The sequence below is a fragment of the Sander vitreus genome, chromosome 20, assembly GCF_031162955.1.
Source record: "Sander vitreus isolate 19-12246 chromosome 20, sanVit1, whole genome shotgun sequence".
In the NCBI taxonomy this organism is placed as follows: domain Eukaryota; kingdom Metazoa; phylum Chordata; class Actinopteri; order Perciformes; family Percidae; genus Sander; species Sander vitreus.
In genome coordinates, this window is record NC_135874.1 from 25,367,365 (window position 1) to 25,381,347 (window position 13,983).

Here is a 13,983-nt window from a genome sequence, read left to right on the forward strand (position 1 = left end):
CAACCTTTCTTCATTTAACATTTTAATCAACCCATGATTGGTTGCAACATTACAGTGTGAAAATATATAAGCCAAACGCAGTTTAAAATAACTGATCAGCAGTCAACTCCTCATAATCAGCTAACAGTGTCACATTGAACTAGAGCATTTACAGACTAGAATACAGTTAAGCCAACTTCTTACAGTCTCGGTGACTTACATAAACTACAAGTGAAGCTTCATTTGTCCACCAGTCTATACAGAGAGAAGGGGGGGCAAGGTGGAGGGTGGGGGTGTGGCCTTGACCAACTGCCATGCTTCGCTTGTTTGAAAGACATGATGTCGGTCTCTTTCTCATGGGCGGGCCCACTTCTCTGGGCGGGCAAAGCAGAGAAAGGGGAAGTAACCTTCCTCCTTATGACATCATGAGGAGGAGATTCCAGATGGGCCCATCTGAGCTTTCATTTTCTCAAAGGCAGAGCAGGATACCCAGGGCTCGGTTTACACCTATCGCCATTTCTAGCCACTGGGGGACCATAGGCAGGCTGGGGGAACTCATATTAATGTTAAAAAAAAAAACTCATAAAGTGACATTTTCATGCCATGGGACCTTTAAGTTTCATATCTTAAGTTTGTATTTTTATACATTTCATTTATCAGAATGTTCTGTTGTGACAATAAAACAAACAAGTTTATTTTTAAACTGCATTATCATGTTATTTTAGTGAGGACTCATAAATAACTACAAATAACTAATGTTAGAGAAATCTGTTTATGTTTTGTTACACTTTTCTGGATTTTTTTTTTTTTATATATCAGAATATCGGATTTTGAAATCACCAAATATTTGTATCGATGTCGGCCTTGAAAATCCTTTATCGGTCGGGCTCTACAAACTATGTAAACTGAAAACTTGTACAAGCGCGAGTAGAATCTTGATCTTAGATGTGATAATATTGTTGTGGAGAAACAAGTCTCGGCAGATGTCCTCTACTCACCACATGCCGGGGCTGGCTGGGCGAGGAGACCACCACGCTGTTACAGATGGCCAGAGCCAGGAAGAAGTCGGTAATGTAGGTGAGCTCCAGGCTGGACGGAGTCCCAGAGGAGCCGTCGCTCAGAGCCAGCTCCGGAGAGCAAAACCAGTTCAACTTCCTCACCAGCTCGGGGTCTGGTACCACCTCCTTCGCCTGGACACACAGTCACACAGAGGCAGCACGACATTATCCGTCACGGCTAGAGATACAAATGCAATTTTCAAATCGCAAAAGCTGCGATCAAATAGATGGCATTTAAGAGAATGAGAGTAGAAGAAAACTATTTCACAACAAAATGTTAGTGCTGCAAAATGTATTTTTTTGAGTTTCATATTTTTTTTTTTTGTCTTATTCATCTTGGGAGTTTGACCTGTTGTTTTTAATATTCAAGAAAAAAATAGATGCAGCCAGAGTACTAATTTTCAATAAATACATTCTGGGCAATCAGTTTATATCAAACATTTGAAAACAAAATGTGTGAGAATCAGCCGCATTAGTTGTAACAGATTCTCAATTTTGGGTTAGTACACAAATAATAGGTCTATGTTGTGTGTGTGTGTGTGTGTATGCGTGTGTGTGTGTGTGTGTGTGTGTGTGCGTGCGTGTGTGTGTGAGTCTGACCACACGGCTGCAGAAGGCGTTGGTCCTTGGGTGGATGGGATTGGACAGTTGCTCCTCCTCTTCCTCTGACTCAGCAGCGAGCGTGTGCAGAGACACAGAGCTGCGTTGGCAGCTGAGAGAGCGACAGCTCAGGGATTTGCCGCTGCAGCCCGACTTCAGAGTTACAGAGCGGCCCGCCTCCTCGTTCTTCTCCGCCTCGTACACCTCCAGCCTCCGAGCTGACACAGAGAAACACTTGTTTTCTTTTGTTCCCTTGTGTTGTCTTCCCGTCGACCGTGCAACTTTGTGTTTTTCTGGGTCGAAATTTTAAGATTTTGTTGTTCTTTTTCTACACTTTTCGCGACGTTTTTCTCGATTTCATTCAAATTATTTTGTCACATTTTTTTTTTTTTTTATGTTTTTGTCAATTTTTTAACACGTTTTCTTGTTGCTTTTTCCAATGTTTTTTTCCCACACTTTTTTTAAACAAGTTTTTGTCACCTTTGGCGATGTTTTTTTTTTTTTGAGTCACTTTTTCCGATTTTTTTGGTCACTTTTTTCAGCATCTTCAGAAAAAAAAATGTATCGTCTATTTTTTTCCCCCTGCGTTTTTGTAGCTTTGACCAACATTTGTCACTTTTTTCAACGTTCTTTTGTCATAATTCTGATATAGAACGTTTTTGTAAACAGGTAAAAAAAAAAAAAAAGCCTGTTTTGCATTAGAGTGGAAAAGTGACTTACTACAGCTGTCGTGATCCCGATGCAAGTCCTTTAACATTGGGTGTCTGCCAACACACAGTCCGATCTGATACTTATGTTTACATAAATGCTCATTAAATTCAAAGGCTATCTGGCATGTTGAAATCCTATTTTTCACCAGTTTCTTGATTCAAAATACTGAACGTTAAACAAAGACCTCGGCCGATATCTCCAACACTGGACAACGTACACCAAATCAATCTGGGTTGTTAAATCGGACTACAGGTACGATGAAAAGTATGTATTTTATGATTTTGGGGCGAAAGGCCCCTTTAAGCCGATACTAATCCATTAAAATATGCCTATACTCCCAAACCTCTCATTGTTCCCGCTGGATCTCTGCTTTAATTAGGTAATTCCTCACTACTGTAAAAATATGTCTGTAATATACACATACTGTAACAGACGTAGATGAGCGCTACTTTCCACCGGGCATGTCTGCGCTGCGTTCCGGAGGCGCGGCGACCCCCCCCCGCGAGCAATCACGGCCATTCAAGTCAAGGCTTGGTATTCCACCAGCCGCGCCATGTCTAGGGCTGCACAATTAATCACAATTTTATCCAAATCGCAATATGGACTAGTGCAATATCCAAATCGCAGGGGGGCACAATATTTATTAAAGGCAAAATATGTGTCAAACCATTCCGAATGAAGTAGTGTGGTGCTGCAGAGACGTCCCGGCCTACAGATCCTATCCTACAGACTACAGAAAACATCTTTGTTTGGTACAGATCCTTGCAAAAATCACACTATAATCATTTTTATATTTTTTCAATGAAAATGAGAATAATGATACAAAGATGACCATTCTCTCCAATATCGTGAATCATATCGCAATCGCAATATCAGTCCAAATAATCACAATTAGATATTTTCCTAATATCGTGCAGCCCTAGCCACGGCGCGTCCCATAAGCGTGCGTGAAGCGGCTTTCCGCTCTGCTAAAGATACGCGCCGGACAACATGAGACAACAGAAAAGAGAAGGCATGGAGTTTAATGGCAGGAGTGCCTGGAGTGGAAGGTAGATACTAGCTAATAAACAAGTGATTGTTCTGTGAAGTACTTGTACAGTAGGGACAATATAATCTGCGAGTCGGGCAGGCAAGACGGTGGGAAATCGGAGTAAGCATTCTAGCATGTTATCAGTTCTTACCGTTTTCCTCATGAGGGTATTCCACTCCATAGATACTGCAGCGGCGGAACACCATCTTGTTCTCTGTCAGAGTTCCCGTCTTATCAGAGAACAGGTACTGGATCTGACCCAGGTCCTCGGTGATGTTGAGGGCCCGACACTGAATCCTGGAGTCTAGCTGCTTGTTGTACAGGGCCAAGTCATTGTGGATGAAATAGATCTGGCCCAGTTTCACAATCTCAATGGACACGTACAAAGAAATGGGGATCAGCACCTGTTGGGACATAGACAGGGTTTCTACAGGTTTCACCAAGTCAAATGTAACATGTATTTTTTGCGCCTTTTTTGAAATTGTTATGAAGTTTTTTAGGCTTTTGGTGCTTTTTTTTCCGGAGGAGAGACGTATGAGCATCCAGGGGAAGGTGAGACTGAGTTTACACACTATTTTAGCATGTTTTTCTAAGTTTTTTTAAGCTTTTTCAAATTTGTTATGGTACTTTTTCGAAATTTTAGGCTTTTTCCAACGTTTTTTCTGACGTTCTCGGCTCAGTTTTTGATACTTTTTCCAATGTTTTTGACGCATTTCTCAAAGTTTTTGACACTTTTTTTGTGGGATTTTTAGGCCTTTATTAGACAGGACAGCTTTAGACATGAAAGGGGAGAGAGAGGGGGAATGACATGCAGCAAAGGGCCACAGGACTACGCCTCTGTATATGGGCGCACGCTACCCAGGCGCCCAAATGTAAGGTTTTTTAAGACCTTTTTTAAAGACCATTATGAATTAAATTTAAGACCTACGTACAGTATATCATGACATCAAAAAAAAGTCAGATGACAGAGTCTGGAAACATTGTCTAAAACAATTCCCCGATTTTGTCATTGGCATTATAGGACTGGTGTCTAGTTCGGCTGTAAACTACAGTAAGTTGCATGTTGATCTCATTTGTAGTCGTAATACAGCGAATTCTATTTGGACTATTGACGGAAAGAACTACAACTCCTACACCTTCTAAGGCACTGCAAAATGAGAGTGCAAAATGCAATTGTTGACCTGGGACTGAAAGGATTTAGTGTCTACCTGCAGCACAATGATCATCGTCCAGAAGACGTAGAATCCAGCTAGGGCAGGAGACGTCTCTGTATCAACCTGAAAGAGAGGGTCTTTGAGGTTGTTCAGCCAGAGGCCGTGACCTGAAACACACAGAGACACCAGAGCGGCTCATCACTCTGAGCAACTAACGGTGCAAGCTGGACATGGTTCAATCCCTTCATGCGTTCACTGGTTCTTTTTGTTTTGGTTTTTTTTATTGGAAAACTGGTTCTCCAGTGGTCTACATGTTGTTTTACACTGTCAGATATACGCAGCGGTGGAAGACGTATTCAGATCCTTTACTTAAGTAAAAGTACTAATACCACACTGTAGAAATACTCTGTTACAAGTAAAAGTCCTGCATTGAAAATGTTACTTAAGTAAAAGTCTATAAGTATCATCAGGGTAATGTACTTGAAGTATTAAAAGTAAAAGTACTTCCAGCGACAAAATGAACTTAGGGGTTAATAACATATGTGTTCCGAGTCGACTGTCTCTGGGATACAGTCAGGTCCATAAATATTGGGACATCGACACAATTCTAATCTTTTTGGCTCTATACACCACCACAATGGAGTTGAAATGAAACGAACAAGATGTGCTTTAACTGCAGACTTTCAGCTTTAATTTGAGGGTATTTACATCCAAATCAGGTGAACGGTGTAGGAATTACAACAGTTTGTATATGTGCCTCCCACTTTTTAAGGGACCAAAAGTAATGGGACAGATTAACAATCATAAATCAAACTTTCACTTTTTAATACTTGGTTGCAAATCCTTTGCGTTCAATTACAGCCTGAAGTCTGGAACGCATAGACATCACCAGACGCTGGGTTTCATCCCTGGTGATGCTCTGCCAGGCCTCTACTGCAACTGTCTTCAGTTCCTGCTTGTTCTTGGGGCATTTTCCCTTCAGTTTTTGTCTTCAGCAAGTGAAATGCATGCTCAATCGGATTCAGGTCAGGTGATTGACTTGGCCATTGCATAACATTCCACTTCTTTTCCCTTAAAAAACTCTTTGGTTGCTTTCGCAGTATGCTTCGGGTCATTGTCCATCTGCACTGTGAAGCGCCGTCCAATGAGTTCTGAAGCATTTGGCTGAATATCAGCAGATAATATTGCCCGAAACACTTCAGAATTCATCCTGCTGCTTTTGTCAGCAGTCACATCATCAATAAATACAAGAGAACCAGTTCCATTGGCAGCCATACATGCCCACGCCATGACACTACCACCACCATACTTCACTGATGAGGTGGTATGCTTTGGATCATGAGCAGTTCCTTTCCTTCTCCATACTCTTCTCTTCCCATCACTCTGGTACAAGTTGATCTTTGTCTCATCTGTCCATAGGATGTTGTTCCAGACATGTGAAGGCTTTTTTTAGATGTTGTTTGGCAAACTCTAATCTGGCCTTCCTGTTTTTTGAGGCTCACCAATGGTTTACATCTTGTAGTGAACCCTCTGTATTCACTCTGGTGAAGTCTTCTGATTGTTGACTTTGCACACATACACCTACCTCCTGGAGAGTGTTCTTGATCTGGCCAACTGTTGTGAAGAGTGTTTTTTCACCAGGGGGAGTATTCTTCGGTCATCCACCACAGTTGTTTTCCGTGGTCTTCCGGGTCTTTTGGTGTTGCTGAGCTCACCGGTGCGTTCTTTCTTTTTAAGAATGTTCCAAACAGTTGATTTGGCCACACCTAATGTTTTTGCTATCTCTCTGATGGGTTTGTTTAGATTTTTCAGCCTAATGATGGCTTGCTTCACTGATAGTGACAGCTCTTTGGATCTCATATTGAGAGTTGACAGCAACAGAGTCCAAATGCAAATAGCACACTTGAAATGAACTCTGGACCTTTTATCTGCTCCTTGTGAATGGGATAATGAGGGAATAACACACACCTGGCCATGGAACAGCTGAGCAGCCAATTGTCCCATTACTTAAAAAGTGGGAGGCACATATACAAACTGTTGTAATTCCTACACCGTTCACCTGATTTGGATGTAAATACCCTCAAATTAAAGCTGAAAGTCTGCAGTTAAAGCACATCTTGTTCATTTCAACTCCATTGTGGTGGTGTATAGAGCCAAAAAGATTAGAATTGTGTCGATGTCCCAATATTTATGGACCTGACTGTATGTTTTCATGCTAATCGAATGTGTCTGTAGCTTGAAACAAGCTATCGCAAACCGGTGATTAGCTTGCAACGCTAGTAGTCGGGGCAGAGGGTAAATCGCTATTTCTATACCACTAACAAGGCTCAAAATAGCACCACACTTCAACGGTAGCATGATGAGGGTCCATACATGTAAACTGAAGCATTGAGAACTTTATAAGTGTACAGACAGTTTATTAAAAAGATAGATTATAAAGACAGTAGCGTTCATGTTTACATGCGGCACCAACTTGGACATCATCTCGTGACGATCTATCTATCTTTTTAATAAACTGTCTGTACACTTACAAAGTTCTCAATGCTTCAGTTTACATGTAGGGACCCTCATCATGCTACCGTTGAAGTGTGGTGCTATTTTGAGCCTTGTTAGTGGTGTAGAAATAGCGATTTACCCTCTGCCCCGACTACTAGCGTTACAAGCTAATCATAAAATACAAGTTTGCGATAGCTTGTTTCAAGCTACAGACACATTCGATTAGCATGAAAACATATCCCAGAGAACGGTTGACTCGGTATACATATGTTATTAACCCCTAGGTTCATTTTGCGCCAGAACTGTCTTTCAATGCAGAAAAATCCTCACGTTTCAGAAACTGGAAATGATCCAAACAGTTCTGTCAATCAAGTGTTTAATGGTCTAATCATTTCAGCTGGACTTGTAGGCCTGAATATTGTTGGGTAGTTTAATTTGCAATTTCTTTTATAAACTACATCTGTTTTGTGTGCAAACATTTTAATTTGTAAAGTAACTAGTAACTAAAGCTGTACAGTAAAGTACAATATTTCTCTCTGAAATGTAGCGGAGTAGAAGCAGAAAGTGGCACAAAAGGAAAAGACTCAAGTAAAGTACAAGTACCTTAAATTTGTACTTAATGTGCAGTACTTGTGTATATGTACTCCGTTGCATTCCACCACTGCTGTTCATAGCTGTGTTGGTAAGTGAGAGTCGTGTTGGTACACACCTATAGCAGCCGTCAGACACATGATGATGAGCAGGAGCACACACCACAGGATGTCTGTGTTCAGATGCTTTTCCAGCTTGCTGCGCTTGTACCTCGGCCCGCTGTTGTTCATCATGGCTTTAGTCTCATGACCTGAGTCACACAGTGAGAGAAGAACAGACCACACGTGCTCAGCTCACAGGGTTTCCCCCAGTGTATTGCAAGCCTGGTGGCCCTCCAGACTTAAAGGGTAACTACCGTTTTTTCCACCTGGACCCATATTTTGTTTTTGTGTCTAATTGACTGATGGGAACAACAATCTTTGACATTGGTCCAGTATTAAGCAAGATTGCTGCAGTCGGCATCGGCGAAACAAGCTGCAATGGAAGTTAAAAGAGCAATTGTCCAGCTTGTATTTACCTTCACAAAAGTGCTGGTTTTGCCACTGACAGGCTCAGATTAATATTCTAAGTGTCTGACAACATTATGGAAAGGATCCCTTCCAAAATAGACCTTTAAAACCTCTTTGAGACCTTTCTGTTTAACCAGAAACAGCTCTGAAGTCGCTAGTGCTAAACCCACCAGACTCCATTTAAAAAAGCAATACTTTTAGCGTGTATAGAGCCAACATATTTTCACATGTAAACCGGTTAACTATGTGTTTATTTCAACCAAAACTAGAGTTGTGACGGTTGAAAAAGTGGAAAGACGACCCAAAACGGCTTTTCATCATTTTGTTCTGTTTCTGTCGACTTTGAATGAAGTGTATTTTACGATGCTAAAACGTGTTGTTTATTACATTGAGTCTGGTGGGTTTAGCGAACACAATTTAGCGGATGTTTTTATGTTTAAGAAAAAGATCTTACTCTTTAACAGAAAGGTCGACCTCCTTAGAAATCCTTTCCATAATGTTGTCAGATACTTAGAATATTAATCTGAGCCTGTCTGTGGCAAAACGAGCACTTTTGTGAAGGTAATTACAAGCTGGACAATTGCCCTATTGGGCACTTTGTAAACCTATAACATGCACGAAAAAAGATATATAACACAATAAAGAAAATGGAAAAAGCCAAAAAGCATAATATGAGCACTTTAAGAAACACAAAATGCTGACTTTTTATCCACAACCGTTCATTTCTGTATATGTTTGCGTTAATGTCTAATGGTTAAATAAAGATTTTCTAGTTATTTAAACAGTTTCAGATGCCTGAAGCATAGCTCAGAGAATGACATGACTGAAGGACCAGAGTCATGTTTACACTGTATACTGTACTTGTGGCCACCTCTATCTTCCTTTCAGTCTGTGGGCAAAATTTGTATTGTGTGTAAAATACCTGCATATAGTTGGTTGGAGGCTTCGACTCATCTGACTGGTTCCACTTGTATTATCTCTACTCAGAACAGTAACAAAAGGAGCTAGGGTTCATATACACTTTTATCAGACTACAGTACATTTGAAACAGACAGTCTGTGAAAACAGATAAGCTCTGGCTCTCCGAAAAATACTGTAGATCTGTAGATTGCAAACAAGCCCATCATACTCTATACTATATGTCCCTACTCTCCCTCTCAGTTGCCTTGACCGGCTGCTACATGTAATGTGTTTAGAATGGCCGCTACAAGGGGAGAAAAACATATATAAAAAAATCATGAAAGAATCCCTTGCTGAGAAAACTTTTGAAATACAGAAGGTATAATGGAACAGCGGTAGGTAGGAGAGATTGTGAGACTTTTTCTGGTCCATGTAACTTTTAAAAGTAAATGCACCAATTCTTCTATTACCCACACCATTTGGTGTAGGCCTATTAGTCCTTCTTTTCTCTGCACTTCTGCCACAGCCAGATCCGTCCAAAAGAAATGAACCGCTGTCATTTTTATTTTTTTTTTGACACTTCAAATATGAGGAAAATCGTCAATGTGTTATAATGTCATTTGAGCCGACTTTCCCTTTCATTTTTTTTTTTTTTAAATATCTGTACAGTACATAAGCTCCAAGTGTTACATGCTCACGGTCAGGGTCATCGTGAACTTCATCGTGTCATCGAAGTCCTGAACATTCCAGCAAACCTCCAACACTCCAAAAGTTAGTCCGATTGAGAAAAAGACCTTACTTCCCGCTTGCTTTATTATCAAGTTATGTGCACCGGTGCATGCAGAGTTGAGAATTACGTGCACAGCTCAAATTCTTTACGTGCAGTACCATGCACATGCACGTGGTATTTTGAGCCCTGATAAGAGATAGAACAAATAAGTGATGGAAGGCTTTTGACACAGGCCATAAGCTTCCGCATGCCCTGGAATACAGGTTTAAAAAAGGTCTCTTTCACAACTGTAGATCTGAACATTAGTTAGGACAAATCATCTTTTTGTACTTCTGGTCCGTCTCAAATTCATACTGACTTAATACTTAGCCTGTTACTCGGAGGGAAGCGAGTTTTAGTTCTAGCCTCGCCCGGTACCGATATCAATACCGTGACTTTGATTCCGGTTCCTAAATGATACTTTTTTTTATACCAATTGTATAAAACAAAAAGAAATTACAGCATTACACATTACCGCACAAATCTTGTTATTTATATTTTAGCTCCTACTACGCGTGCCGCGCCTCCGTGCGACGTAGGACTCTACGACGTTAGACAGCTAATCAAAAGCATTACTAGATCTTGGTAGAAGCGTGCTGCATGCTGATTGGCTCACTGACGCTGATGAGATTTACTCCTTACGTATTGAAATTGGGTATTGAATGACGAGGCATTTTACGATCAAATATCTTTGACTGTATTGTTGCATGTTTTATATAGCCTTCTCACTGATGTTTGGTCAACATAAAGCCCTAAAAGAGTCAGAAAAAAAGATCCTTAACAACCATAGAAAAAAGCGACAAAAACATTGGAAAAACTAAGAAAAAATGTGGAAAAAAGCTCCAAAAGCGATGGAAAAAGTGGAAGAAAATTCAGAAAAAAGCGACAAAAACTAGATGGGCCAAGATGTATTGTGAACCTAAATTGATATACGGGCCGGTTTAAAATTTGTGAGGGGCCTTCAGTTTGACATGTGTTTCAGAGGCAATTCGGTCGATGTCTAAAAAATACACAGCCCTAGTCGAGTAGTCTCAGGGGCGTCGGACCGGGGGGAAAAAGGGGACTGAGTACCCAGGGCCCTCATGTGAGGAGGGCCCAATAAGATGCTAGAATGAAAAGCTGTGGATGCGGTGAGGGGGCCCATAGAAAATGCCTTTCTACAGGGCCCAGGTATTTGTGTTACACCCCTGAGTAGTCTCACTTAACTTCCATAGTTTATTGTTGTCCATCTAGGTCTTTGATTAGGATGTGCATTTCGTTTACATTGTTAATATGTGAATCACAGGTGAGTTGGAAGGAAACGGGAAGAGGGAGGGGCTCCTCAGTGTGATCTCTCTCGTTTTTTCTCTCTGTCTTTTTCAAAAATGAGTCGGGAAGCCGACAGCAAACCCTAACTTTACTTTTAATGTTCTCAAACATAGAGAACTGTTCTCCCCTCGTCCTAATATGGTCCTATATCGACTTCCTTGTTTACTGCTGCACAGGTATGAATGAAATGCAAAGGAGGAGAATGAAACCATAAGAGCGTCTGTCTCCTTAAAATCAACTACTGAGTGTTTGACGATGATGTTTGTTGATGAGTGGGGAAGCCGACAGCAGAGCCTAACTTTACTTTTAATGTTCCCAAACAGAGAAATATTCTCCCCTCATTCCTAAAACGGTCATAAATCAATATGAGAGTACTTATTTGTTTTATAAACGGGTTCCTCAGAAGGTTCCTAGTTCTGACGACTTATGTTTCTTCCACTTTTTAATGAGGAACTTTTAAAATACTCCCTAACACACCCTGATTTGAACTGTCCGATAGAAAAAATACTGTATACTGTAGATTGCTTATGCAGACCGCTCAGACTTTCTTGACAGTTTATAATCAGAGTAGGAGTTTTAATGGCTGCCCAGCCTTTGAATTCATGCTAAACTCACATCATCCAGTCCTGTGGTTGCTTTTTTCTTGTTTTCTTGTCATACCACAAACTTGGAACCAGACCAAGAGCCAAGACACCAGAGTTCATTTGAACCGAACCACCGCACAATAAAAGGTGTGTTCGGACTGACCGCAAAGCAAATCGCGAGGCTCCGTTGCAAATAAAGTCCATGGAAAGATGCAAGTGGACGTGAAAGTGTGGTGAAGAAACGTCTGCAAAAGTTGGCTCCGAATCATAAAGTCATGGAGACGAGAGGAAAAGGAGAGAGAGTGTTCCTGGTGAGTGTTGAGTTTTTTTATTTGTGCAGTTGTTACTGTCGTGGATTTTCTTAGATTTGTTAAATAGGACTGTAAGAGACAAAACAAAAGTCATACGTTGCATTAGCTGTCTGTAGTGTACAGACTGCACAAACAGTCCACGGGAACACATTTGCACAAGTAAAGTGGTTAAACATTCACTTTGTTCCACCTGTAACCTCATTAGGGGGACACCTGCAGGCTTATCTTTCAAATAGGTGATGTATTTCCTCAAAGTGAAAACTCACTGAGTGCGGTGATTAGGCCGATGTCATTTGCTGCTAGTCAGATGTTTTGTAAGTGATGCTGTGCTCTTACCAGTGTAGACCACCATGCCCACCACAGTCTCAGTGTTGCGGACGGTGCAGCTCCTCAACAGGAGGTTGTTGTTATGGAGGCCGACACGAACCCCACCGGGGTGCTCCCTGTGGAACAACATGCACACGCACGCACGCACACACACACACACACACACACACACACACACACAGAGGCTGGAGCTCAGTCACATCAAGTCAACTTTATTTATATAGCACATTTCATCCATTGTGCTTCACGCAAAACAATTATGAACAAAGTTAAAATACAGCGGTGGAAGAAGTATTCAGATCCTTTTCTTAAGTAAAAGTACTAATACCACACTGTAAAAAATACTCTGTTACAAGCAGAAGTCCTGCATTGAAAATGTTACGTAAGTAAAAGTCTGTAAGTATCATCAGGGTAATGTACTTGAAGTATTAAAAGTAAAAGTACAAAATGCAGAAAAATCCTCACATTTTAGAAAGTGTAAAGGATCCAAACAGCTGTGTGTCTAATGGTCTTATCATTTCTGCTGGACTTGTAGGCCGTTATATTGTTGGCTAGTTTAATTTATAATAACATTATTACAACTATTTTATAAACTATGTGTTTTGTGTGCAAAAATCTTAATTTTGTAAAGTAACTAGTAACTAAAGCTGTCAGATGAATGTAGTGGAGTAAAAAGTACAATATTTCTCTCTGAAATGTAGCGGAGTAGAAGTAGAAAGTGGCATGAAGAGAAAAGACTCAAGTAAAGTACAAGTACCTCATATTTGTACTTAAGTGCAGTACTTGAGTAAATGTACTTAGTTATCTACACTACTGATCCCACACTATATATCAATCTCATGGCACACACACGGCGTACTTCAGTGTATGATGAAGATGAAAAGGAACTCACATGTAACCTCTGAACCGGCCGAGGTCATTGTTGGGGTTCTCACACTCAACACGACAGTGGAAGCTCTCGAGGGAGAACTCCACTCCCTGGAAAACACACAAACACAACACATCCAATCAAAACCTGCAGATACAGACACATGCCTTGCCAACCCAACTCCCTACTGACTGAGCTACTGCTACCCCATTATGTACTTCTTTAAAAATGAAATAAATGTCAGACTGACCGACTGACATGTGATGTGCATTCTTCTTAGGAAACAATGAGTTTTTAGAAATGTCTCACGATATATTGTCTCTAGAAGTGTATTATTCAACTTTGGTTTTTGTTAAAGAAAGAAAAGGAAATCACAATACTTAATACTATCGAATCGCAATGCTTCTAGAATCGCAATGAATGAAAGTCGCAATACAAATCGGCACCCATGTATCATGAAATAATTAAAACGGGACAAAAGCATATCGTCCCAGCCGTAAAACACATACGTATGAGGAGATACGGGATGTCGTCTCCTGCTTCTTCACGTTTTACTGGCTGTTATTTTTACAGTAACTTTCATGGCAGAGCAGATGTGTTGAAACAAAAATATGCAAATCAGGCTGCCAATTGACACCCACCGCGAATGAGAATGACGTGATTGGTGACACTTTAAAAAGTTGATGTATGTAGAAGCAGACAGCTGCAAAGAGAGCCACCTGCCTTCTTAGTGCGACTGTGTACATCCATGTGTCTCTTGCAGGCAGAAAAATCGGTTTCTCTTTTCC

General features: G+C 40.7%; 1 protein-coding gene across 3 annotated transcripts in view; it reads right to left on the reverse strand.

The window, feature by feature from the left end:
• atp10d (ATPase phospholipid transporting 10D) overlaps window positions 1–13,983 on the reverse strand; it is a 52,161-nt gene that overhangs the window by 21,589 nt on the left and 16,589 nt on the right. For all 3 annotated transcript variants that reach the window (XM_078277717.1, XM_078277716.1, XM_078277718.1), the window contains 7 exons: window positions 13,220–13,305; window positions 12,337–12,443; window positions 7,738–7,869; window positions 4,587–4,699; window positions 3,530–3,782; window positions 1,638–1,855; window positions 978–1,169 (listed from right to left, as the gene is read on the reverse strand). In XM_078277717.1, the coding sequence (XP_078133843.1) occupies window positions 978–1,169; window positions 1,638–1,855; window positions 3,530–3,782; window positions 4,587–4,699; window positions 7,738–7,869; window positions 12,337–12,443; window positions 13,220–13,305 (1,101 nt within the window). The remainder of the gene's footprint in view (window positions 1–977; window positions 1,170–1,637; window positions 1,856–3,529; window positions 3,783–4,586; window positions 4,700–7,737; window positions 7,870–12,336; window positions 12,444–13,219; window positions 13,306–13,983) is intronic.